Raw genomic sequence first — 27,913 nt, forward strand, 5'->3', positions numbered from 1 at the left:
ATTTGCTGCTGTGGACCATAAAAAAACCCTCAGTAGATAACAACATATTCTTACTGTAAGTGTTTCAGGATCGCATAAAATGAAAAAAGGGTATTCCATTTCAGTTAATTGAGTAGAAATAATGTTATTGAAACCTTATCCCAATGCTTCATAAAGAACTTGACACTTGATTTAAAGTGAGAGTACACACTATTAAAAACTAAGGTGTTAAAAAGGACACCAGTTGGTGTCTCTTGAGGACCACACCCTAAGGTATTAAAAATACACCATAGACATTGAACCGCCAAGGAGTGTAAAAGAAACAACCATATGTGTTTTATAGGTGTTGAACACCAAAACTTAAAACCAGAGTGAAATGACTGATGTGGTTCTCCATGTATACCAATCAACACTGCAGTTTTTGCTGTTTGGGAATGGTTTGGAGGGGCACTAAAAGGTTTGATGATCTCCTTATGAAATTTTGTATTACCCACATTTTTTAATTTTATTCCCTTTTGTATATTTTTTAGTTTCACTTTATTTTCATGAATGACCCCAACCCCCATTCATTGACAGCCAAGGAATTGACTTCTTGTTTTGGAGAGTGTGTGTGTGTGTGTGGGGGGGGGGGGGGTGGAATAACATAAATATTTCCTCTTTTCTGGTAATTTCAGGAATAGGGGGAATATTTATGAAGGCAAGGGCACTAGAGTTTACACCAGTTGTGTAAATGTCTCCCTCGGTTTGTCAGAGTCATAAATTTATAACGGTGGCTAACTCTGGAGGTATCACAGGCCTAAATCATTCCCCATAGACTCGTGTGTTAAATTGGCACTTTAAAAAATTCATAAAAAATAAGGGTGGAATTCGGGGGTCGAATGTTTACTACCAGTGGATAGGATATATATCTGGCAATCCATATCTGACCAGAAAAGGGTCCCTCGACCGGCTCATTTTAAAAATAAATTGGCGTGTTTGAAGACACCGTCGGGGGGAGCAGATTCATCACCTCAAACAGCAAAATAGCCCTAATCCTTCCGCCAGTCAAAATATAGTCCAAAATTGGTGATATTTCTTCCCAATTTGGGAAAAGGAAGTTCAATAATTACCAAAAATAGAATCAGTGTTAGATGGACAATCATATGCATACACTTTGTTAATCAGCCATATCAAAATAAAAAAAATAGCAATGGGTTGGGTCGAATGAATATCTATGACCTGCCTCTAGTGATTAGGCCCGTGTAACCTGTATTGTATGGCACATGAAGGTTTCTTTTTAATTTACCTTCCTGGCTTTTCTTTAACATCTGTACACTCACTTTATCACAAAGAAATGCATGAAATATACAGATGTGTTATGTAATGACCAATTTTAATGTTACTCCTAATGTCTAGTGCCCTATGGATTTACACACATCCTACCTGCCTATATGTAGCTCAACAATGGATGCAATGTAGGGCCCAAATCCTATAATGCAAATTGTAGATATGAATAGTGTGCATATCTGGATTCAAGATTTGCCCACAATATAAATACCAGATTCACATGAGTTAAATTAGATAACAATAAAAAGAAATGAGAATCAACATACAAGCATACTATACATTCACATCTTCCTATGACAAGGGCCCAAGCCAAGGGATGTAAGAGAGAGAGACAGGGAGAGAGGGGGGTTAGATGGCTTGTATTCTAAATGGATGGGGGCTAGTCTGGCTAGAAGTCAGTAAAAGTTGAACAAGATAGCAGTAGCACTCATTCTCAGCCCCCCCCCCAAACATACTAACTATGCTTTTCTCTACCCCCCCCTCCCTATTGAATCCACCACTCTTCAGCCAAATTCTAAAGTTTTCTCTTCTCCTTCCCTTCCCCATGAACCAATTTCACAAGTGCAATTGATGCAAGGCCTATCTTGTGATGGGTGCTATACACGATTTACATCAGCGCTCGTCGGTATACGAAAACACACGACAACATGAATCACAGAGACAAACACACAGCCTACACGGCCTAGCCTAGGTACACAAACACAGAGTTACCAATCACAATTTGTTACCTGTTATACCCCTATGTAGCCTTGTATATAGCCATGAAGTTCAGTTTTTGGACCTCTTGATGATTGAAACATGTATACTAGTGAAAGCAATCTGCTACTGAAGAGTTTGGGCAGGTATTTCATCCACTAGGGAATTCTCCTTGTAATAGGCTATGGTCAAGGTGTACAGGTATCACAGGCCTAAATCATTCCCCATAGACTCGTGTGTTAAATTGGCACTTTAAAAAATTCATAAAAAATAAGGGTGGAATTCGGGGGTCGAATGTTTACTACCAGTGGATAGGATATATATCTGGCAATCCATATCTGACCAGAAAAGGGTCCCTCGACCGGCTCATTTTAAAAATAAATTGGCGTGTTTGAAGACACCGTCGGGGGGAGCAGATTCATCACCTCAAACAGCAAAATAGCCCTAATCCTTCCGCCAGTCAAAATATAGTCCAAAATTGGTGATATTTCTTCCCAATTTGGGAAAAGGAAGTTCAATAATTACCAAAAATAGAATCAGTGTTAGATGGACAATCATATGCATACACTTTGTTAATCAGCCATATCAAAATAAAAAAAATAGCAATGGGTTGGGTCGAATGAATATCTATGACCTGCCTCTAGTGATTAGGCCCGTGTAACCTGTATTGTATGGCACATGAAGGTTTCTTTTTAATTTACCTTCCTGGCTTTTCTTTAACATCTGTACACTCACTTTATCACAAAGAAATGCATGAAATATACAGATGTGTTATGTAATGACCAATTTTAATGTTACTCCTAATGTCTAGTGCCCTATGGATTTACACACATCCTACCTGCCTATATGTAGCTCAACAATGGATGCAATGTAGGGCCCAAATCCTATAATGCAAATTGTAGATATGAATAGTGTGCATATCTGGATTCAAGATTTGCCCACAATATAAATACCAGATTCACATGAGTTAAATTAGATAACAATAAAAAGAAATGAGAATCAACATACAAGCATACTATACATTCACATCTTCCTATGACAAGGGCCCAAGCCAAGGGATGTAAGAGAGAGAGACAGGGAGAGAGGGGGGTTAGATGGCTTGTATTCTAAATGGATGGGGGCTAGTCTGGCTAGAAGTCAGTAAAAGTTGAACAAGATAGCAGTAGCACTCATTCTCAGCCCCCCCCCCAAACATACTAACTATGCTTTTCTCTACCCCCCCCTCCCTATTGAATCCACCACTCTTCAGCCAAATTCTAAAGTTTTCTCTTCTCCTTCCCTTCCCCATGAACCAATTTCACAAGTGCAATTGATGCAAGGCCTATCTTGTGATGGGTGCTATACACGATTTACATCAGCGCTCGTCGGTATACGAAAACACACGACAACATGAATCACAGAGACAAACACACAGCCTACACGGCCTAGCCTAGGTACACAAACACAGAGTTACCAATCACAATTTGTTACCTGTTATACCCCTATGTAGCCTTGTATATAGCCATGAAGTTCAGTTTTTGGACCTCTTGATGATTGAAACATGTATACTAGTGAAAGCAATCTGCTACTGAAGAGTTTGGGCAGGTATTTCATCCACTAGGGAATTCTCCTTGTAATAGGCTATGGTCAAGGTGTACAGGTATCACAGGCCTAAATCATTCCCCATAGACTCGTGTGTTAAATTGGCACTTTAAAAAATTCATAAAAAATAAGGGTGGAATTCGGGGGTCGAATGTTTACTACCAGTGGATAGGATATATATCTGGCAATCCATATCTGACCAGAAAAGGGTCCCTCGACCGGCTCATTTTAAAAATAAATTGGCGTGTTTGAAGACACCGTCGGGGGGAGCAGATTCATCACCTCAAACAGCAAAATAGCCCTAATCCTTCCGCCAGTCAAAATATAGTCCAAAATTGGTGATATTTCTTCCCAATTTGGGAAAAGGAAGTTCAATAATTACCAAAAATAGAATCAGTGTTAGATGGACAATCATATGCATACACTTTGTTAATCAGCCATATCAAAATAAAAAAAATAGCAATGGGTTGGGTCGAATGAATATCTATGACCTGCCTCTAGTGATTAGGCCCGTGTAACCTGGAGATAGTATGTACATGTATCCTCTAATTCTGTGAAAAATTTCAATAGCAATTACTCAGCAATGCCTACTGTTATAATACCATAGGAACATGAAATTCATCAAAAGTTCTTCTTCCAATAAAAAAACCTCCAGATCTCAAGCTGCCACAAATCATATACAAAAATATGTTAATGCTTGATATTTTTTTAACAGACATTATACCATACTTTTTATTGGTTTGTCAATAGATACAGTTAATACATTTTTCTTTAAGTGTATTATAATGGATGGGGAAAACCAGACCTCTGGCTAAAACACCATGCTTATTTTGCTCACTTCTAATCTTAGCAATTAGATTTTCTTCCAAATTCATCTGGCATAAATATATTTCTTTTTACTCAACATAAAAACACTTGGGTGGTCATTTTATTGGATTTTGTTCAAACTAATTTTCAGATTCTTAGGTACCACAACTGGCATTAATCTATAAACTTGACCACATTGCATATCCACTGATATGAATATAGCTGACAAAGAATTACATATATTGTAAATATATTTTGGTGAAAAGCAATAACTGGAAATGCATCTTTCACTTTCAGTTAAAGGAGAATGAAACCTTTAGAACAAGGTAGCTTGTGTGAAAACAGAAAAATCAAATAAACAGATCAACAAAAGTTTGAGAAAAATTGGACAAATAATGAGGTTATGAGCATTTGAATATTGTGATCACTAATGCTATGTAGATCCTCACATTGGCAATGCGACAAAGATGTGTGATGTCACTTGTGAACAACTCTCCCAATTACTTTAGTAGGCCTATATATTTCACTTAAATTGCCTCTTTTATCTCATCAGTCAGTAGATCATGTTCTTTCTATAGGCATGATAGGAGGACATGTGATACAGATTATTAAAGAATACATCATGGATAAAGAGTTTGTGTCACCATAAGAAAAAGCAAAAAGAGACATTTTGGGGGCATTTTATAGTCCATCAAAGGGAAAGTTGTTCACATGTGACATCACACATCCTTGTCACATTGCCAATGGGAGGATCTCCATAGCATTAGTGATTGCAATATTCAAATGCTCATAACTTTCTCATTGTTTGTCCGATTTTTCTCAAACTTTCGTTGATCTGTTTCTTAGATTTTTCTGTTTCGACACAAGCCTACTTATTCCAAAGATTTCATTCCCCTTTAAGGTTTCCTCACAAAATAAACTCTTTTTTCTTCATTTGGTTTTTCAGTTTTAAAAAGTTTAAATTGTCTGCTTTGGACAAGGCTCTAAAATATGTTAGAAATATTGTGGAAATAACCTCACTTCCATGCAACGCTAAATTTCCCATTCTTGACAAAAGTGTTCAACTTAAGCCAGGTGGAATAGACTATTTATATCTGGGTCTTGAGACATAAAACATACATAAATATACAAAATCTTAGGTGTAGTTGCAAGGTGTTACCAGCTCCTTTGTTATTATAGTCTATAGGCCTCCCATACATTTATAGAGCCAAACTCTGTTGTGAACATTAATCATTAACATTGATGTTAGAGGGCCCTTTCCACCTGACAAAAGTTAGTCTACAAAGACCAAACTCCAGATTCAACATGTGAATGAGAAGGGCAAAGTTTCTTGTTGCCTGGAAGACAGGCTAAAGTGGCATGATTACAAAAAAACAATGGAGATAGCATGCCTGATTCCATTCACAACTCAAAACAACAGAGAAGTATTCTGAAAGTATTCATTTTGGCTAATTTATAATATCTACACAACATTTGTTCCATAATGTATTTTCCAGTTGTCTTCCACATATATGAAACATTGGAAACATAGTCATGATCAAACAAATTCTGGTGTGTATTTGTAAGAATAACATTTTTTAATAAAAAAAAACACAAATCAAATATCTTCAAAATGATTCCCCTGTTTGTTATTATCTCACTGCAAAATGAAATGGCTTTGACCAGTTAATCTAATGAAGATGGGAATATTAAAATCATGATTATGAAGATGGAGCCTAAGATGACGATGGATTTGTGGGAGGGGTGCATGATACAACAGACCTACCCTGGGGGACCTTGGAGATTTAGGAGACCCGTGCTTAAACTTCTCATTGGTCTGTGAGGATTTTCAAAAGAACTGATTAACATATATCCAAATTAATAATAATAAAAATAATCATAATATAATAACACACATCATCCCCTTAAATTGCTTAATACCACAGACACTATTGCAAGAATTTAAACCTCCAATTAATTTCAAGCACATTTTGGGTCTTAAAATCAATGATAAGTTTGCAATTAATTGCAAATTTGCACTGTACTTGATTGTTGGTCTGGTTCTTGTAACACGCAGTGAAAATAAAAGTATTCATATATCAATATATCATGGAGGATCCGTGGTGTAGTGGTTCTGACTCTCGCCTTGTAAACAGAGGGTCATGTGTTCGAATCCCACCACGGTCTGGCACCCTTTGGCAAGGTGTTAATCCACACTTCGCCACTCTCGACCCAGGTGCTAAATGGGTACCCGGGTGGATGTGAAAGTCATTGTGGCTTGTCCAGTACTGTGTGCGCCTCACTGGCGACTGACTGGAATACTCCCCAGGGAGTGGAGGATGTGCACACATTGTGTGCGGGAATGACTGATTGAATCTGATGACTGGGGTAATAATATATCTGTAAAGCGCTTAGACACGTCGCTCCAATGTATTAAGCGCTATATAAAAGCAGACTATTAATTAATTGTAAATCTGCATTAATATTTGCAATTGATTTCAAATGTTTTCTTGCACCACCCCCTAAGACTGCAATTGAGCTTCACGCTGTATAATACTTTTGAATGTGAAGCCCAATGAACGGTAGTTTGAATTTTCTATTACCCAAATGGCATATATTTCTCAAGAGATCTCAGCTCGCAACTGCCAATTTCAATAAATGGTCCATAACATGGACATCTGCTCTTGGACGAGGACAGATTTAATAAAATCTGACCACACAAGATATTATCCTACATAAGAAGCAGAAATCATTATCGTAGTACGTGTAGTTCGGTAGAATTTGATAGTTCGAGGAATAGGTAGATGTCAATGAAACCTTGAACAATTAAAGTAAGGTTTGAATATAAGAATAGGTACATGAAACTGAAGTTTTTTGTAGCATCAGAAAAAGGAATTAATTGTTGAACATGTAATTTAATTACAAAGAGTTCTTCTCTCTTTGGCATGTATTCTGCCACCTTCCATTCTAATTTCTCCAGTTCTTAAAATATCACAAATTTTCAATTTCCTCCTTGATTTTTACATCATGATATGTTTCTTCTTAATCCATCTGTTTTGGCTACCATCAGAAACATTTAAAGAAATGTGCTTTTATTTTCATTAAAAATTCAAAACAAAGATTCATTGAACATCACTTTATAGGGATACAAGTATGAATTTGTTTGATTATTTATGATAACTTTCTCTTTTTTGCATACAATTTTCCTTCTATTCTTTTTTTATTATGTTCCATTTAAAAATAAATGTATATTTTACAGAAGTTCCCCGAATGAAGCAAACTAAAATTCATGAAGAACATTCTCTTAAGGCCTATTTCATCCTATGCTGGTTTCTCAAACTAATTGACAACCAATCCCTGATTCCACTACATAGCAGATGTTTTAGATTGGAAGTGTCATTCGTTTTAATAATATGATACTTAATACACAGAGAAATTATACAAACAGGTGTTGTAATATGGTTATAGAACTTCATATGATCAGACCTAAGATCATAAAAGGTGAAAATTTGTATCATTTGACATTTTCATTATATACATGTATATTTTAGATGCTAAAAAGGGAGAAAGTGGAATAAATTTGATTGAAAATTTAAGATATTGGTGACTTACCGTTGGGGACTGAGGTAGACATGTTGTCATAACCTGAAGTTAAATGAGAAAGAGATAGAAAATTAAGAATACTAGATAAATTAACATAAAATTAGACAGGCTATATTAAACATTAATTGTAATTTCACATTCAAGACTTATTGATGCTCATTTTTTGTTTAAAAACACCTGGAATTCTAAGACTTCGTGATCCCATCGAATTTGAACTTAAAAAAACAAGAGCAAAAGTAAAACTCCCAATGAGGAAGCTTGGAGATGTTTATGAGCATTTTTAATTGTTCACCTATTGGATAATTTGTTTAATGATTAAAATAATTTAGTTGAATTTGTTGAGAGCCATAACTCTGATATAAAGAACGCAGTGTGTTCAGAGTGGACTGTTTACAGTTGTGATTCAAACAATTTAGCAGTGTAAAAAAATCCCCACTGTAGACACTTCACAGTAGGAGTGTTCACAGTCTTGCTCACTTAGGGGAGTGGAAAAATGATCCACACTGTTAAAATGCTTAAATCTAACAGTATGAAGACACTTCGACACTGTGGCCATCTCAGCACTGTGAGCGTTCATGGTGTGTTTACATTGTAGACTTTATAAAAATGTGATTCACACAGTCAAACAGATCAAATCAAACAGTGTCAAGACAATTCCACATTGTGGCCACCTCAGCACTGTGAGCGTTCATGGTGTGTTCACATTGTGGACTTTGTTAAAATTGTAATTCACTCTGTGGCCACCCCAGTAGTGTGAGCGTTCGAGGTGTGTTCACATTGTGGACTTTGTGAAAATGTGATTCACACTGTTAAACAGATCAAATCAAACAGTGCTAAGATAATTTCATACTGTGGCCACCACAGCAGTGTGAGTGTTCACAGTGCATCCACATTGTGGACTATGTTTAGAAATGTAATTCACACTGTTAAAATGCTGAAATATAACAGTGTGAAGACATTATTCCACACTGTGGCCACCTAAGCAGTGTGAGAGTTCACAGTGTGTTCACTTAGTTGACCCTGTGAAGTGTGATGTACACTCTTAAAAGGATCAATCAAACAATGTTAAGACAATCCCATACTGGAAACCACAGCAGTGTAAGTCTTCACAGTGTGTTCACATTGTAGACTTTGTTTAGAAATGTAATGCTTAAAATGCTTGAAAATAACAGTGTGAAGACAATTCCACACTGTGCCCACCTCAGCAGTGTGAACAATCAGAGTGTGTTCTTTGTAAAAATGTGAATCACACTGTTAAAATGCTCAAATATAAAAGTGTGAAGAAAATTCACCACAAAGTACACCTCTAAAGTGTGAATATTCAGTGTGTTCACATAGTGAACTGTGTGAAAAAATATTCACATTGCTAAAATGCTCAAATTTAACAGTTTGACAATAAGTTTTCATAAGCTGTTTAAACATTGTAGAACAGAAGGACTCATTACTACAAACAAAATGAGACATACTATAAACTTTGGCCTTAGGTTTGCATCTACTAAAAGTCAGTCTGACATGATTTGGGAAAAATCTCTTTGTCAGGCATCCAAAGGAACAATGCGAATAATGGAACATTAATTTGATATTTAACATCATTTTATTATATAAGATAACAGGAAGAGGAACCTTGGCCTTGTTATGAGTTTGACGTCATTAACCACAAGGACATTAGGATTGTAGGCGAGTAGACTACATCACAAAGAAAGGAAGTTATGGCATGGTCTAGAAAATTACCCAAGTTTGAGTACAACTCCAATCATGCAGAGAGTTTATTGCATGAACGAATGACAAATATCTTTTAAATATCACCTTTCTTCAAAACAAAATAGAGGGAAGTTACAAACAATAAAAATAAGTCCAGGTTACTTGTTTTTTAGGACGAAGTACAGGACTAATAAAATAATTAGATACACAATACAGGGGCTGCGGAACGGTTTTCAAAGTGGGGGGGGGGCTGACCATGCAAAAATCACAATCATAATGGTCATTTTTACGTTTTTGTATACGGTTTTGGAAAATAGTGGGGGGAGGCTGAAGCCCCCCCCCCTTCCGCGGCCCCTGCAATATAAAACATATAACAATCAAATTTACATAAAACGACTATACAATGGTGACTGCAGAACAGAAAATTGAAATAAGAGAAGTACAAGAAAAGCTCAAGAAAAGCTCAAGTTCATCCCCTGTCTTGTAAAGCCAGCCATAGTCAATAGACTTTGACCTTCAAGAATGAAAGTGAAATTCCTGTATGATGTCCTCATCATCAGGCAATCATCGGAAATTATAAATAGCCACAAAGAATAGCAAGCCGTGTCATTGTTAAGGAGATACATCGATGATCTAGCTTTAATTCCCTATGATGAAGAACTTCCTGACAACTTTCAAATATTTCCTAAGAATGGGTTAAAGTTTGGGCAGTTACACCAAGGAAGTCTTTCTGAAGTCTGGATTATTTCTGGAGGTACCAAGATTTTACTACTGATTTTATTTCTTCAGAGTTTAATGAGTTAAGAGGAAGGCTGCTTACTTATCATGACATATTTGTCTTTAATAAATTGATGATTTCTCTGAGTTCTGAAATACTGGAAGAAGCTTCTAAATGATGGAATAGAGAGTGAAACTCTTAGAACTTTTAAACTAAAAGAATTCCAAAGGCAAAATGTGCAAGAACAAGATAAAATCAAAGAGCTTGACAATATCTTTCTTTTGGCAGTGACACTTCAGTCTGCATTTTAGTGACTTTCTATAAGTCAAATAATTACAAATGTCTTAGCAATTTTTCAAACCAGATGAAAATATAAATGTTCTATGCCTCTTCTAAGTAGAAAATATGTCTCTGGTCCTATGAGATTATGCAGATTAATCTGTATTTGAACTGTAGAGCTAATGAACAAGATTGACCCAATCAATATTTTTAAAGATTTGTAATGTTAAAAAATATCTAGTCACAGACCTGTATAAAGTTCTGTAGAAAGAAGAAAAAAATTCAACACTTCAGGAAAAAAAACCCGCATTGTGCATATAACTTACACTTAAGTGTGCATTTAATGTATGCTTGTGCGGGCTTAGGCTAGACATATGATGCAGTGCCAGTCAGTACAATCCCAAACTTGATTTTCATCTACGCTCTAAAAAACTGTTTGAAGTATGAATGATGAAGAAATAATAGTCGTAAATGCATAGTGTATCAAGAATAAAAAAAATGCCAACTGTATTGGGGTCATTATTTTCCACCTTATTCTAATACAGTAGTTCTAAAGCAATGAAATTAATTCTGATAACAGCAAAGGCATCACTGGAAATAGTAAACAGTCTAAGAGCTATATAATCACAAAAATCACCAATCGAATGGAAATGAGAAACGCACAAAATGATTGTTTTACGAGACAGTTTGAGACTTTGACCAACAAACTTAACAAGATAAGGTCATTCTTGGAATGTAGCAATGCACAACCTAACCAATTGAAGGTCTGTTGATGAATTTCAATTGAGATCTTTGCTGGTTTATTGAAACTTTTTTGACAGCAGTTCTACTGAAACATCTGTCAGGTTTTTTTTGCATTTTGAAAGACATTTATTGTTAAGACAGACGAAAAGAGATTGAATGTGACAATATGGCTAGAGTAACAAAAGTGTCAATTTAAAACAGCCCATAGACAAAAAGGTTGCTATCATATAAGAATTTAAAGAATAACATTTGGAGATGATAAATAAATGTGTGCTTAGTCTGTTAGTCATGTGACAGATGACTATAGAATCTAGATTTGTGAGGGCCTCTTCTACTTGGGGCCTTTTTCTTCATTTTCTACTCATCACTGAGATGCAAAAGCTATTTATATGACAAACCAAAATAAACTTTAAAACTTTATTTACATACTTGAATTTATTGATATCTGTCAATAATATTACACTGAAAATGAAAGTTCATATTTCAAGATTTTCAACCATCGACATGATTGAAGAAAAAAATGTAATTTGTCATATGAAACATATATCATTTATGTGTAGTGTAATCTGATATTTGACTTCCGTTGACACTCTACACCAGAAGGTTAAAGGCACATTAATGAAGAACATATTATATTCATTTTCTGTCATAATATTCCTTTTATTGATCTTGTCGGCAAGGGATAAGTTATCGAGCTTGTTGCTAAGAGATTAGTAATGGATTATCAGTAAAAAAATAAAATGAGGACAATGATAGTTTATATATCCTATCTATATAAGCAGGATTAACACAAAAGTTTGAGAATCCAGAACCCTGCTTATTGGATTCTGGTTTGACCGCACAACGTGTATGCACATGCTCCACTCCCTGTGGAGTATTCCAATAAAATTTTCCTTGAAATGGTCCATCTGATTGGCAAAGACCACTGAAGGTGAATTTCTTCATAACAATTAACTATGGTTACATGTTGTGAGAATATTGCCAACACCATTATCATTGTCAGCTTCTTCATAAAAATGGATATGTTATGTGATATCTACAATTGCTCAAGCAAGACATCTTCATTGGTGCCACCCAACAATGAGGCAGTGCACACCAACCAACAACAATATTTGTTAAACTCAAAAGAAAAAATGATAAGAATGTGACAAACCTCACAACTCATAACAACATCAACCAAGAAAATATCATCTTCTCACCTCCTGCTTCTAAAAATACACCACACTGACTTACCAAATTAGGTGAGCTACTTTGGCCAAAAAAATATTTCCTAGTAAAGATATTCATTCTTCTGGGGACATCCTTACGCACAGCAGCCGAGATATGGGTTTGGAAATTCCAATAAAATAGTCGGTTTCCACAATTGCTCGCACCACGCTGGGTTAGGGCATGCTAAATATGAAAGCTTGCGGCAGCTCCTGGCGCTAAGCTGTCACAAGTTATTCCAGTGTCATGGCAAAATATACATTACAGTCTGCTCTGCTTGGCTGCTACAGAGCTGGATTGGTGTTTTTGACCCTGTTCACATGAAAACTTTAAGACTCCTCTCTTAAGAAGACTACCTTGGGGAACCTTTCATAAAACTAATAGTCATTCATTTTCACTCACTATTGTTATAAGCTACTAGAAATCCTTGCATCTGATTGGCTAATTAGTCAGTCTAAATCACTGGGAAAACTTTTCATGAAACACTCCCCAGGTTGTGTGAATACAAACAAGTAATTCTAACATCTGTGAAGGGTAGAATTATTGCATCTCAATCCTAATATTTTGTAAGTTCCAAATTTGAATGTTTCTTATTTTCACAAAGAATATAGGTATGATCCAAATTTGATTATCATCTACATGGGAAATTGTACACATTTTCACTTTTAATAGAGCCATAAACACTCCATTGGCAAAACTAATGAAAATAAGAACGAGGACAGATATTATAAAGAAGTACTTGGCCCATATTATTAACATAAATCACTTGTATAGTGTGCATGTATAATGCAAGTAAGTATATCAGCCACTTACATTTTTCATTGACTTTTTTTTTTCAAACTGATTATCTAAATGAAAGCAATGATTCTAGGTTTTATAAATCTGCAGGTCATTTGTGTATATTATGCAATCATATATTTCTACTTTGATGTCTATGAATATTAACACTGACAGCTGGCCATACCAGTAGTCTCTGTAGGGAGATCTCAAATATAGAACACTCAAACTGTTTTTCTGCTGTTCAGAGGATTGATATCACCACACTTTTAATGGACAAATTCAACAGAGGTAAAAAGAGAGAATTAGATCTATACCAGACAAAATAATGATTTTCTACCATAGAGCTGCTTCAATTATATCATCAAACACTAGGAGAGACATTAAAGACATGAGGAAACATGTAAAGCATCGCTTATCATGAGGTCATATTTGGAGATTAACACATTTTTCTCAATATATATATTTTTTTACTGTAAAATGTAAATAATCTTAAAAGCTTTCAGAGCCTGAAACATTTTCACTGATACCTTGTATATATTGTACTGTCATGGTGTCAAAAATTAAATTCAATCAATTGCTTTTTGGATACAAGGGCAAAAAATTTGAATATAAATCAAGACCTAAAGAAAATACACTGTTACATTCAAAGTAGCCGATTTCAAAGAACATTTGGTGTCAAGTTTCCCTTTGTTGTTTTATTTTCAAAAGATTTACTGAACAAAGATTTGAAGTTTGCTTCACTGAATACTCTCTGTATCAGAAACACAGAGTCAATATACAATTTTATGGTTGACGTAACACCATTCATCAAAATGGAGTAAATGTTTGATGAAAGAAAAATGTTTTCATGAAGTCTTTATTCCCATTATGCTTCAGTATATCTATTCAATCAAACGTAATGATTGACTGATAACAATGTCTTTTTTTTCTTCAAATGTTAATATTAGAAATTAGATTTGTGATAGCTTCTCTACTTAGGTGACAGATGTATGTTTTATATTGCTTACTACGATTAATGATCTGTTTGGATAGTCCATGCTGGATTCAATATGGATAACGCTTTTCTTTTTCATACAAAATTGCTACTTTTTTCTCTTTCTTTTTTATATGAAATTCACTTTATAAGAAGCAACTAGTACTATTACTATAGGTGATTAATACCCATGCCCTACACCGTTACCATGGCAACCGTTTCCAATACATGGGAAAAAAATATGTCTTGCCCATTTTTACCCCAAGACCTGTGTGAGCAAAATATCATGACAATTGGTTAAATATTGATGAAGTAGTGTGAACAGCAAGACTTTGCCGAATTTTTGATATATTGTTACCATGGCAACACAATTTTCCACACTTGCAAAAATATGTCCTGTAGGCCTACATCTTTACTTCGAGAACAATGTGTGAGCCAAGTTTCATGAGAATTGGTTGAAAACAAGTAAGTCGAACCCATAGATTTTTACCTCATTTGGGGCCTATAATATGTTGTTACCATGGCAACACAATTTCCGATCTTCATTTGAACTATATTATTATTCCATTAGAAAGTTATTGCTGGAAATAAGAGGATAAGCTACAATATACTAAGAATCCAATATGTATACAAACATGGTGCAAGTCTTTGATAATTGATAAAACAAGGAGCATAAAAACTAAAGATAAGACAAGAAGAAGCATAAGAACTGAGAATAGTAATCTGTCACACTTTATGAGTCAAATCCCTCTATTCCACATAGCCATTATTAGACATTCCATACCTACCATCTAAAGGAATGAAACCAGTCCTCAAAAAGTTAACTATATTCTGCTGTACAAATAAAAACTACAAGTAGTATTCCCCCGAACATCAAACCGCATCCATAACTCCAGCGACCTTTATTTTTCTAATTTGGTCTGACCCAGATTTCGTGGCAGCCCCCCTCTTTCGCCCTTGGCATTGGTGTTACTTTCGACCCCCTACACAGGCATCTTGGGGTCGCGGGGTCAAATTCCCTGTCAAGTCCTTATGTGCCTGAAATGCAGTCGCCATGACAACTGTGTTGCCAAGTTTTGATGGAGTTTTCATTTCAAGTTTCATAACATGGATTTGGTGGGATTACTGCTGGAATAACGTGTGTTAACAGCTTGGCTGTGTTAGAATCACTGTACTAGTAGAAATGGACCCAAGCAAGGTACAATTCTGAAGTTACAAACAATTTCAAAGGCGGTTTTAGAAGATATAAATGAAAATATACAGGAAAATTGAAATGCACTTTGAATCATTTACCTTGTAGCAGTTGAGTTTCCATGCAAGATGTTTCACTTCTTTAGCCATGTTAGCAGTTTAATCAAATTCTCTTAAAATCTGATAAGGTAGTTTCAGATCTCATTATCGAATTGGAAAAATATCAGCTTCTCCAGGAGAGATGGAGGAAGAGGAGAGGAGAAAGATAGAGAGATGAGGGAGAGAGAGAGAGAGCTAGCACAAATGACTACATGGACTATTTCATAGGAAATAGATTAAATGAGAAATAATACAGAAGATTGAAATATGGACGAGAAGATTGAGATACAGACCAACAGATACACAGAGAGAGTAAGGAATACCAAGAGTTAGAGAAGAGATCAAATGCAAATAGAGAATAATTGATTTCCTTGTGTTTTCTCAGACTATACAGTGTGATATGAAACTGATTGCTGAAATCATAGGAGAGATGGATTTTAAATGGGAGCAAGATTCCTTCTATTTTCAAAAAATCAATAACGGTGGTAGACTCAAAGTGCCCTGGTATATGGCCGACATCAATAGCAATAGATGGTGCTCAGGCAATGTCTCGTCAGAGATAGATAATGTTCTCCAGCGACCACATTCCAAAAAATCATTTCCTTTAGTAAAAACAAGATTTTTGTGTACTACTCCATGTGATAAATCCAGTATGTTTATCCACAGACTTGTTGAAGAGCTGTATAAAAACAGCTAAAAACTCAAGTTATTTTAACTTTTTCAACCTTAACCACTCATCATATTATCACTGCTATTGCTTACAAAAGAAAAGTAGCACAGATAGGAAATATATTTCTCAACTTCTGACAAAATGGTCAATATTTCTACTTCCGGCAATGGAACTTGTTAACCGCAGAGCAATGAAGACTAATTACAAAGTACTTCTCTAAATAAGTAGATCAATAAGCACTACCTCCTTTTTTCTCAATTTCGCCATGGAATAAATCACAAGTATTCTCTACGTAATTTCCTGTATTTCACAGTCCAATGAGGTTTCATAATGGCAGAAGAATGTGACACTGTTTTTGCCTACTATTTATTGGGGTGTAACAAAAGAGAGAGAGAGAGAGGGGTAAAAAGAATACTGGTAGTTGGCAGCAGGTCATCCAGGTGTGTTGTGGTCAAGAGTGTCAATGACCATAGGCTAGAGTGATCTTTCTTTTTCTTTCTTCAGATTACACCTCCACAATTTCAGAGACAATCTTGCTTGATTAGCAGACAATGAAGGATTTACGGAGGAGTTATCTTTCTTTCTCACATTTAACAAATAGCCTATATTCCCTTCTTATGTAGGACCTATAATATACGTCCTACATCTTAATTTACTCATCACCATTTAATTTTCAAAATTACACTCTGATATTTTTTTTTAAAACTCTATATCAATTTCAATTTTCAATTTTATTCATTAGCTTTATCTTCACCGTTTTCAATTCATTACATTTCTTTCTTAATACAGCATCAGATATAATGCATCAACAAAGCAACATGAGGAACTGCTCACTCCAAAAAGGGAAGGTGGGGGAGGTCTAAAGGGACTTTTATTTTGCGCCAACTCATAGAACATAGAATCTTTAAAAAATTGAATAAATCAATTAAAAGTCAATTATGGAACTAAAGAATAACCAATGCATTGATCACAGGATTCATGCATCCCTGAGTATAGCCAAATTATCTTTCAAAACACGGAATTTAAAGAAACAATTGTCTGGTCTTTTTTCAAGCCTTCCTTCTGTAATCTCTTCTCCAAGGTGAATCAACTCACTGTATACAATATCATTGAGGTGATTTCACACTTGCCATCCTAGAAAAGATACATTGGGGCATTACACAAAGATGTAAGTGTCATGCTTAGTGCTGACCTGCACAGTATATCAGAACACACAATCTCATTGACTAATGTGCAGTTACTAGCGCGCGTCCTTCGAGCATCATTTGACTAATGCAATGATGCATTTTATACTGCAAGCGACTAAAATTTAAGTCCAACTCTTAAGTCACAGTAACTCTTGGAGAAACACACCCTGGTTAATCTCAGCCAGTAAAATACCAGCCTTTATAACAAAATGAAAGCAAAGTACCTGTAATATAACCTGACAGAAAATACTGAAAAATTAGCAGGTACTCCCTAAACCTATGAAAACTTTCACAGGGAATTGTCAAGGGATGCCAGGTCAACATTTATCAGCTGGAAAGTTGTCAAGTCTGCAATATTTCCTTGGTTTCTATTGGCTCATAAGCACAGGTCTCTGACTGTAACTATGGTTACTGTCAGATAATGAAACTTTTATGTAACTCCCCAGGAAATTTGTAGTGTAAACATAAATTACATGTATATAATTTTTGATGGACGCAAGAAAAATGTGCATCCCAAGTATACAGAAATACATAGGCCTAAATCCTTCTGCACACTCAAATTGACAATATAGTTTAAGCAGGTGGGGAAACTGTGAAATACATCTTCACAATTGAGACCAGGGTTTTGTTTAATAAAACCTGTTCATAGGTTATGCACCAGTTTACAAACTACTTTTACAAAAGACTTTACAAATGACTGGTGGTACTTACTTGGGTGCTAATCATAGGTTCAGTCATTCAACTACAGTTGAAATATAAGCTTTTTAGATTCATAATTCTATCTTGAACAATAATCTGCATGGAAATTTCAATATTTTGATGAAATTTGAAAGGTACTTTAGAGAAAATTCACTCAAATCATATAAAAGCAGGAGAAATTAGAGGTATCTCGAAAGGATCACCAGTCATTCAAAAGTCATGTGTAACCAACAATTTTAGAGCTTTATATGAAATGACCCCCTGAACTAATTCTCATAATTGTCAGATATTCTCCTGATCCAGTAGGTGTGAACACACTATGTCCCTATTCAGGCTCCATGCACAGAGACAGAAATAAACAAACAAATAATTTGTCATCGATACATCCATCATGACATGCATTAGTGAGCATGGGATTTGTTTGTTCTAGATTATATGAATTGCAGCATGTCAGAAATCAATAGTTTAAATCCTGTCAATCTTGTATTTTTCTTCCTGTTTTCACAAATAAATATGTTTTGAATTGGAGCTATTCTTTAGCTCTTCTTTCCACACAACCTACATAACATCATAATTGTTATTCAGAAGATGAGAAATGGCACTTCTTTCAGAGAAGTATTATTTATAAATCCATAAATTTCTCTTGTGATTTCTATGAACTGGAAGTGGAAAATGTGTGACTCCAACCTACAAATATCTTTTTCGTTTTTTTTAAAGAATGTGTTTTATCCAGATCAGAAAATATCAGTTATTGACGAGAGTATATCAGTTATTGGCTCTGGGTACAGTTTTGTAATTCCAGTCATCCAGTCTCTTTAAATTCTGCAAAAAATACAAATAAAACCATCAAACTATGCATTCATTTAAGCTGTTTCAATTTTTCTTAAATAATACTCTGCCCCAAAAGATTTAAATCTTTACCCTTAATACTAGAAGCTATCAATTATACACTTAAATTATAACTGTGCAAATAGGTTTTTATGAATATTACTTACTATGTGTATGAACCTCACAAATCAAATTATAAATGCATATATAAATGGAGATATGAATTTGAATCCCTCTACCAAAATTAGACATTTACAAATAAGTTACTTTTGATGTCTATTACTTACTAAATGTTTGAACCCAACAACTGCCCCCTCCCTCTTTCTCCCCTGCAACACACCAATCAATCTGACACTGTGTGCCACCCTGGAAATGTATTTAGGATTAGTTGAACTTATTTGTAACTTGGCTCTTGGCTAATAGGATTAGTAGCTGGTTAAGAGGATAATCTCAAAAGCCCAAATTGAGCTTCAATTCTAATCTCTTGGCAATGGAAAATGTAGGGTAATCTTATCTTATTGTAAATTATTGAAATTGTAAATAAGATATAGGGAATTTCTTTTTGAATGATAAATAAGTTATTTTGAAAATAAAGACTTTGCTACTAATCTACACAGAGCATGCACTTATGAACCTGCTTGAAATGATGCAAAATATAAATATATCGTTCAATTGATTTCCAATACTGTCCCATTCTGTTCACCATGATGAATTTCTAATACACATCAAAACAATATCATTATAAGAGTTGAACTGCCCTTTAAACAATCAATTACTGCATGCGTAATATTGCTGAAAGGTGATCGAACTCGAATGACTTTAGAAGTGTGTACATAACTAACGTAAGTATTAATAATTCTGGAAGTGCTCTTATACTTCGTGATAAACTGATATAAAATGAATGGCAAACTCTTATTTTGCAATGAACTTTATTGACCAATGGATAATTGAACTTGCATGGTATTTGTAGATAAAATATTGTAGGCTGACTTGAGGTGTGCCTTTTATATATCTTGTTTTTACAGAGCTCTTGTTAAACTTTTGGATTTTCTCAATTCCTTTTATAATCATCAACATTTTCCGCCACTTGTCATTGTTATTATACTATAATTTGAATGCAATGCATGAAAACAGCATATATGATAACTCATAATCACCTAGTCTTGATGCTCAGACTGAGCTCTTACAACCAGCAAGCTAGCTACCAGTATGACAGGTGATCAATATCTAGCATGTCCAAGTTCAAATCTTGTTGGAAACAACACGCGATTTCAATCTTTGTTTTCATGTAACATCAGCATCAGCATACGCATATTCCCATCACTGCAATGATACTTATTCTTTCTTTCCAGGAATAATTTATAAAAAGGAGAACATCTGGGCTAAACTGTCTGCAATGGTAGACTAGAAGTTGCAGCAGACCAAGAGGACAATAAACATTGACATATAAGGGAGAGCCCTGTCCCCTGACCTAGCATTCCTCCCATAGCAATGGCTTCTACACACAGGCAAACGCAGCGGCTCCCTCGTCAGTTCCGTACTATCTAGCACACAGAGCCAATTCAATCATGCTACTACCTCCCATGTTATAATCACATCTCATATCAATATTCCTATTTCAAAATTAGAGGGATGACTTTATATCTGATTTGTCAACATCGGAATATTGAATAGATAAAAAATATTTGAATTAGTTCATGATCAAATTTAAGCTAGAAGTTGTGTAGGGTACGCATCTAATTTGCAACATTAATTACAGTATAGTTTATAAATATAATTAATACATTGTTCATAATATGTCAGTATGAGAAAAAAATATTTACTTATACACCAAGTAAACAACATTCAAATAATATTTGAAATGGTCTGTATTTATTGATAACAAATAATACAGCTAAATTCTGACACCTACAGACAGACATGTGGGAAGCTACAAATTAGATTACTCTTCTGTGGTTTTTGTTAATTCATTGGCATTAATAACAATGTTGTACAAACCGTGTCACTTGTTACATTAATATTTACAGCAATGAAAACAAGCTTTAAATGTGTATTGGTTTATCAAAACTAAAAAACATGTAAACCTACAGTATTTTGAGAATACACATTTACTTAAGTATTTTTTTTTAATCTAACAGAAAATAACAGAAAAGGAAATGTTACATATTACTAACTTCATGATTACATTTAAATAATTTTCAATCCAATATCTGGAAAAAAATTGAAGGGCCTATATCAAAAACTATTTTGAAAATAAACTATGCAATAAAAAAGAGAGAAATATATTCATCATGCTTCATCATATGGTACATCTGATTTCAAGAAGAATTGGATCAACTTATCCTAAGCAACATTTTTCATAATTTTATATTTATTAGTTGTTGGTTGGAAGTGTCGAGGTGGAGCGGTTCTGACTCTCGGCTTGTAATCAGAACAGAACCCTGGCCGAGCATCCCTTGGCAACGCGTCAATTCACACTCTGCCACTCTCCACCCAGGTGGAGAGTGGCAGAGTTTGGTTACCCAGTAAGATGTGAAAGCCTATGTATAGTACGCCTAACAATCAAGTCGTACAACTCTTGTTGGAATGTTCCCCAGGGAGTGGAGAGTGTGCATACACTGTGTGCGGGCATTCAAGGATCTGATGACCGGGGTTGTAATATATGTATAAATTACTTAGAGACGTCGTTCTGATGTATTAAGTGCTATATATCGTGGATTATTACTACTATTATTTATAGACAGTACATTTAGTCAATGGGTGGTCCAAATGATGGAGTAGAAGTTCCAGTTATGTTGTCATTTAATTCCTTATCATAATGAGAATCAGTTCCGTCATTGATGGCATGCTGTATCACTTGCGTCTTGTTTCAACCTATGGTATCTTTGAAATCCAAAGAAACATTATTTTTCTTTAGAATAGGAGAGACTGTGTGGACTTTTCATGATATAAATGGCAAACTGCATAAATTACATTATAAACATTAATTTCTAACAGCCAAGAGGAAAATTACATATCAAACGAGATAAGGAAATATTTCTCCACTTCTGTAAAAATCAGTATAAAAATGGTTTTAAGATCTTACTTCCCAAAAGAATCAACAAATAAATAAATAAATAAATAAATAAACAAACAAATATATAAATAAATAAAATAATAAAATACAGATTTCTGTGAGGTTGAAAAGAAATCTTCGATGGTCAGTTTTTATCACTTCTCAATTCAGATATTGGTTTAAAATCTCTATGATTAGGACTATTGCCAACAAAGAAACTACCTCAAAATCATACAATTCATGAAAAAAGGAAAAACGATTAAGTCCTATTTATATTAATGGATGAAATTCGATATTACCCAAGCTGCAGAATAGTGAGAAAATGATATTGCTTCCATTTCCGACTTAAAATCTCACTAAAAATGACCAAGTGGAGCGAAGAGTAGTTTCCAAATTGCCATATGGTTAGCCCTATCTTATGAATGTGAGAGCACTGTTCTACAAGTGTATTATAGGCTTCGTTCAATCGACACAATTTTACCACATGGTTTCAAAGATCTCTTCCCATGGTTGTGTTCAAGCAATTTTTCACCAATATAAAATCTTTCAAAATTCAAACATGAAATGCTGACAATGGTATGTTTAGTATATAAGGCAATATTGCTGAATCAATGAAGGAAAAAGATCGCTTGAACATAGACTGAACGTAACAGAGATCTTAATGATAATGAATCTACTACAGACTTTTTTTGACTCGCGTTTTAGTCGTGCATTGCGGTATATTGCAAAATATTCCTTGTTGACTTTGACTTTGTGAGTCAAACTCACCAAAAAAAGATGAGTAGTTAGTGGGTGGGCTTGGAAATAGGTAGAAAGCGTTTTGTTTTGTGATTCACGTTTTTAATTATAGCTTTAAAAATAGATTGAACATGTCCTTTGACAGGTTAGACCAGAGGGTGTAAAAGAGAGAGATGGCACTAGAGTTAGCACGTGCGTAAGAAGATTTAATTTCTTTTGTTCACACTTAAGCCCATTCAAGTTGGGCAATGACCCTGTTTAAAGCATCCGTGGAACTTGAAATAGAAGTAGAATCGTCACGGGTAAGCCCTAAAGCGCAAGGTGACGCTAAAATGTTAAAAGTCTGTTTATAGTATGGCTTGACCTAGAGTTTGACAGTAGCAGTTGAAAGAAAAACTACAAGTGCAAATTAAATTGTTGATAAGACATTTAAAATGAGCATCTAACACTGAAAATTTCAAACTATTTTTATCAGAAAGAATAGAAATATTTAATGTACATTTTTCATATTTTTCAAATATTTTCCATAAGTTTTAGGAACTATCAGAAGTGAACATTCTACATACAGTACATTGGAAGGGAGACAACTTTTAAAAGAAGGGAAATAAAATATATTGAAGAAGGTATTATGTAATAAGCAGCATTTTTTTCTCCTTTTGAAAATTACAAGTTTGGATCAATATGAAATCATAAAATATATTTTAAATTTTAAAAAAGATTTATTTTTTTCAAATATAATATATATATAAATATATATATATATATATATATATATATATATATATATATATATATATATATGTATGTATTTGTTTTTACATTATCGTTTTAACTGATTGACTGCTGAATTTTGTAATTTCTCTATGCTTTAATATGAGATTACTATACTCCAATAAACAATGTATTAATTGTAAAGGCTTTGTGGTTTAGAGTATAAATATTGTTTTGCTTCATTCATATTGAGCATTGAACCTTTGAACTGTGACTCGAAATCATATAGTCACAGATGCAAAACCTCTAGACCAATACCTTGCGTTCAGTTGAGATCATGAATGTTCTCAAGAATGCAAAAAAAAGGAGAAAACAATGGATGTTTAGTCTATACCCTCCTGCTCTATTTAGAGACCCAAGATATGAGGGTCACACGCTCTTGGACTTGACCTTGAGCATGACGTCAAAGTGACTCTGCGATTTGGGATTTAGGACTGCGGAAGAGCTTGACATGACTCCAACTCAGATGGGACTTTTATGAAGAGAGCAGGTGGAGCAAGGAGACAAGCTCGGAGAAGACCTTTGATCGATAATTCACAGCTGATGGAAGAACTCTCCACGTTATCTTCTCTGTAGCGGGTCACTCTTTTGGCGAAGACTACGATGTTGCAGCATGAGGAACATTTCACAAAAACTTTCAGTGAATTTCAGCAACTTATAAGCTACTGAAAATTCTTGCATCTGATTGGCTGAGAGCAGGAAGTCAGTGAAAATCACCCCAAAATCTCTTCATGAATTGCACCCCAGGTTTGACTTATGAGGTCTTAAATAAAGACTACTTAGCAGTATCAACAGCAAACAAAACAAAACACCCCCCCCCCAAAAAAAAAAAAAAAAAAAATCCACTATGTACATTGTACTTGAGTAGCAATTGACTTTTTAACTTAATCATAAATAGTACATGCTCGCAAGTGAACAATATTTATCATGGTCATCTGTTCATTTTTGTTATCTTGACAAACTTTCAATCAGTAACAGAACTTGAAGTAAATACCTTGAAACTCAATATCTTACTAAGTTTGTTTATGTAATCCTCATTTTCCTGAAGCATATTTACCTGAACCCCAAAGATGAAGTGGATCCTTTACAGGATATTTCAGTTTGGTCTTTAAGCTTTGTTATTTTTTCTTTAAAAAAATAAGGCATTTCTATGGAAAATACTAAAAGAACTAATAATTTTTCCCATAACTATTGATTGGGGGAATAAAGAAAAATAAATCAACACAGGCCTTCAAAGAAAACTCTGGGTTTCAAGACTAGTCCTATAAATGAGCTGTTCCAATATTTTCACACTTTTCTTAAAGTGGATGTGACAAACCTTATCCTAGCAGATTAAGTCACCATATTTGAGAAAATTTCAAATTGAATGTTTCAGACAGTGATCTATTAATACGGATGAATATGGTATTAGCAAAATTCTGGGTTTTTTTCTCCAAGTGACTGAATTCCTATGCTGAGTGGCCTCTAAATATATTCTTTGTTCTTTAAATTTAGCTGCAAAGTCTTTTGCATCTGTTGTCATTAATATGAATAGGCAAAACTTCATCATGTGATATTACATGCAGGAAAATAATTTTGTTACCATAGTTAATAGGTGTCATCCTTCAATGATCTAATTTTAATTTGCGATTAACACACAAAAGCAATCTATTCAGGACCTTGCAGGCAGGGGTTCAGGAGATTTATATGATCCCCCCATTGAAAATACGTAACAAAAATATTGTAAAATTTACCTCTTTCGGAGTGGTAACCTTTTTGGGATCAGATCTTTCTAATTCTAAAATCAATACCATATTCTCAACGAAAGCCAAATTTTGAAAGAAGGATATCCATTTTAAAGGTAAAAGAATGTAGTTGAAGCAAACAATTATTTCATGAGAAAGTCTATAAGATCAAGGTTAATTGTCACTCTATTGTCATAGATCTAGATCTGGTACATCAACATAAATTTATGTTGTAGAGGCGCCTCACAGGCAGTCCCTTTTTGAGCTCCAGAATTCTTCTTATTTTGTCACATTATTATTGTTTGAATGCTATATTTACTATATCAGTTTGTAATATATATCGTCAGGATCACCCTAGACCAGTTTGGATCTGTTTGATGGCCTACTTTGGAAAATCTGCACGGATCTAGTTTTTGCAGTTTGTCTTCATTGCTGAACCACCATTACATGCATGTTCTCCATGTATCTTGATTTTGGCTTTCAAGTTCACTCATCCACACCTTCCATTGTCTTCATCAATAGCTTCTGGACACAACAATGGAGTTGGTCAACTTGATAGCAATTGTCCTCATTGTGTCTACAATGGGAAGGAATGAAGTGGAGCCCTGTATTGGCCACCATGTATTCAAGTGCTGTTTTAAAGAACAGCTGAAACCCAGTAAGTTCCTTGGAACGCGGGTAGCATATTATTCTAATGCCACGTCAACCTTCCAGCTTCAACTCTTGTTATCAGGAGATATTAGCTTGAACCCTGGACCAAGGAACTTTGATACCACCACGACCACCGATGAGTGTTACAATCCTGGTGATACAGCGAGAACAGAATGTAAGGTAAATCGACATGTATATGATAGAAATAAGTTACTGGAGATCAATCAGAATAGACAGTTTCTAACAAGGTGCAGACTTCAGGATGGCGTTTGGAAGAATATATGTTCTCTCGGGATTGCTAAAAGGCAAAGGTTTCACAGAGGTAAAAGAGCAGGGAGAAGGAAGCAGAGGCATATCCCAGTATTGACAACTCCTCGTTTGCCTGTCAACAATACCTCCAGGTGTGGCATCAATTACAACAATCTGAGGAGGATACCCAGACACGATCCTAACATTCAGTCTGGTACAAAAGTACATTTATGGAATGCACGTTCTCTCAGAAATAAGGCTTTAGTCACCTATGACTACATTCTTGAACATGATTTAGATATATTTGTCATCACAGAATCATGGCTGAAAGATGACGATCAAGTTATCAAGGGTGAATGTACCCCACCTGGATATACGCTCATCAACACTCCACGTAAAATGGGAAGTGGGGGAGGCATAACAGTTATCTTCAAATCTGAGCTCAAATTACAAACCCGCACTTTGGTGAATGAGTTTAGGACATTTGAGTGTGTCCATGTTGTGAACAAGTCATCGTCATCTTCATCACTATTGAGTCTGGTTGCTGTTTACCGACCGCCACCATCACCCACAAATGGACTGTCCTTGGTGGATTTCATGAGTGAATTTGATACCTTTTTGACTGATATGTATGTAATCCCAGGCAAACTAATTTTGCTTGGAGATTTCAACTTCCACATAGACAATCTTACTAAGACAGATGTGAATGGTTTTCTCCAGGCTATATCAGCGGCCGGCTTACATCAGCATGTTACTGGTCTAACCCATTCGCAGGGACACACACTGGATCTTGTTTTCACCAGAGAATCTGAGTCAATAATCAAGAGATGCAGCGTGCAAGATATGCTGATGTCTGACCATTCTGTAGTGAGGTTGGAGCTGACAATCCCTGTCAGTCAGCAAGAGATGATCACAAGAACCTCTCGTAATTATAAAGCAATTGATAGGGACAGATTCAGAGATTCCCTTCAAACGATGACTCAGAAGTTTTCACAACATAAGGATACTGATCATAGTTTTGACTGGTACAATGATACGCTGCGTGGTCTTATTGATTTCTTGGCTCCATCGACAGAAAGGACCTGTGCGGTACGTAGAAGAATGCCTTGGTACACCGAGGAGATCCATCTTTCTCGACGGAAAAGGTGCAGAGCTGAAAGGAAGTGGCAGAAAAGCAAGTCTGCAATAGATCATGATAGCTATCTAATTGCAAAGCGTGAAACATCAAATCTGATCTGCAGGACAAAGATGTCCTTCTTTCGACATGCACTTTCTTCTTCAGATACCAAGGAAGTCTACAGGACATTGGACTATTTACTGAACAGAAAGAATATGTGTCTTCCCTTCCATGACTGTGCGGAGACCTTGTGTAACCAGTTTTCTACATTCTTTACCAACAAGATTGAAAAGATTCATGAAAGTCTTGGGGATATCACTTCATGTTCCGGGACCTCGATTGAATCTAGACCGTTTTCATCATCTCCTATGGTCTGTTTTGATCTGACAACTGAAGATGAGATATTGAAAATCATCAAGGGTTCTGCAAGTAAGTCATGCAGCCTGGATCCCATTCCTACATGGTTCTTGAAGGAAAACATCCAAGATCTTCTTCCCATCATAACCAAGATAGTCAACTCCTCGCTCTCATCAGGAAACTTTCCAGCGGCAGCGAGAACTGC

The 27,913-nt window shown here is 35.2% G+C and overlaps 1 protein-coding gene across 1 annotated transcript in view; it reads right to left on the reverse strand.

Annotated features, from left to right (window-relative positions):
• LOC129261203 (uncharacterized) overlaps positions 1-15,804 on the reverse strand; it is a 66,223-nt gene extending 50,419 nt beyond the window's left edge. Inside the window, exons 1-3 of the mRNA XM_054899279.2 lie at positions 15,666-15,804; positions 7,981-8,013; positions 6,155-6,205 (exon numbers count right to left, since the gene is read on the reverse strand). Of these exons, the coding sequence (XP_054755254.2) occupies positions 6,155-6,205; positions 7,981-8,013; positions 15,666-15,713 (132 nt within the window). The 5' untranslated portion in view covers positions 15,714-15,804. The remainder of the gene's footprint in view (positions 1-6,154; positions 6,206-7,980; positions 8,014-15,665) is intronic.
• Between the last annotated feature and the right edge of the window lie 12,109 nt (positions 15,805-27,913).

The sequence above is a fragment of the Lytechinus pictus genome, chromosome 1, assembly GCF_037042905.1.
Source record: "Lytechinus pictus isolate F3 Inbred chromosome 1, Lp3.0, whole genome shotgun sequence".
Taxonomy (NCBI): Eukaryota; Metazoa; Echinodermata; class Echinoidea; order Temnopleuroida; family Toxopneustidae; genus Lytechinus; species Lytechinus pictus.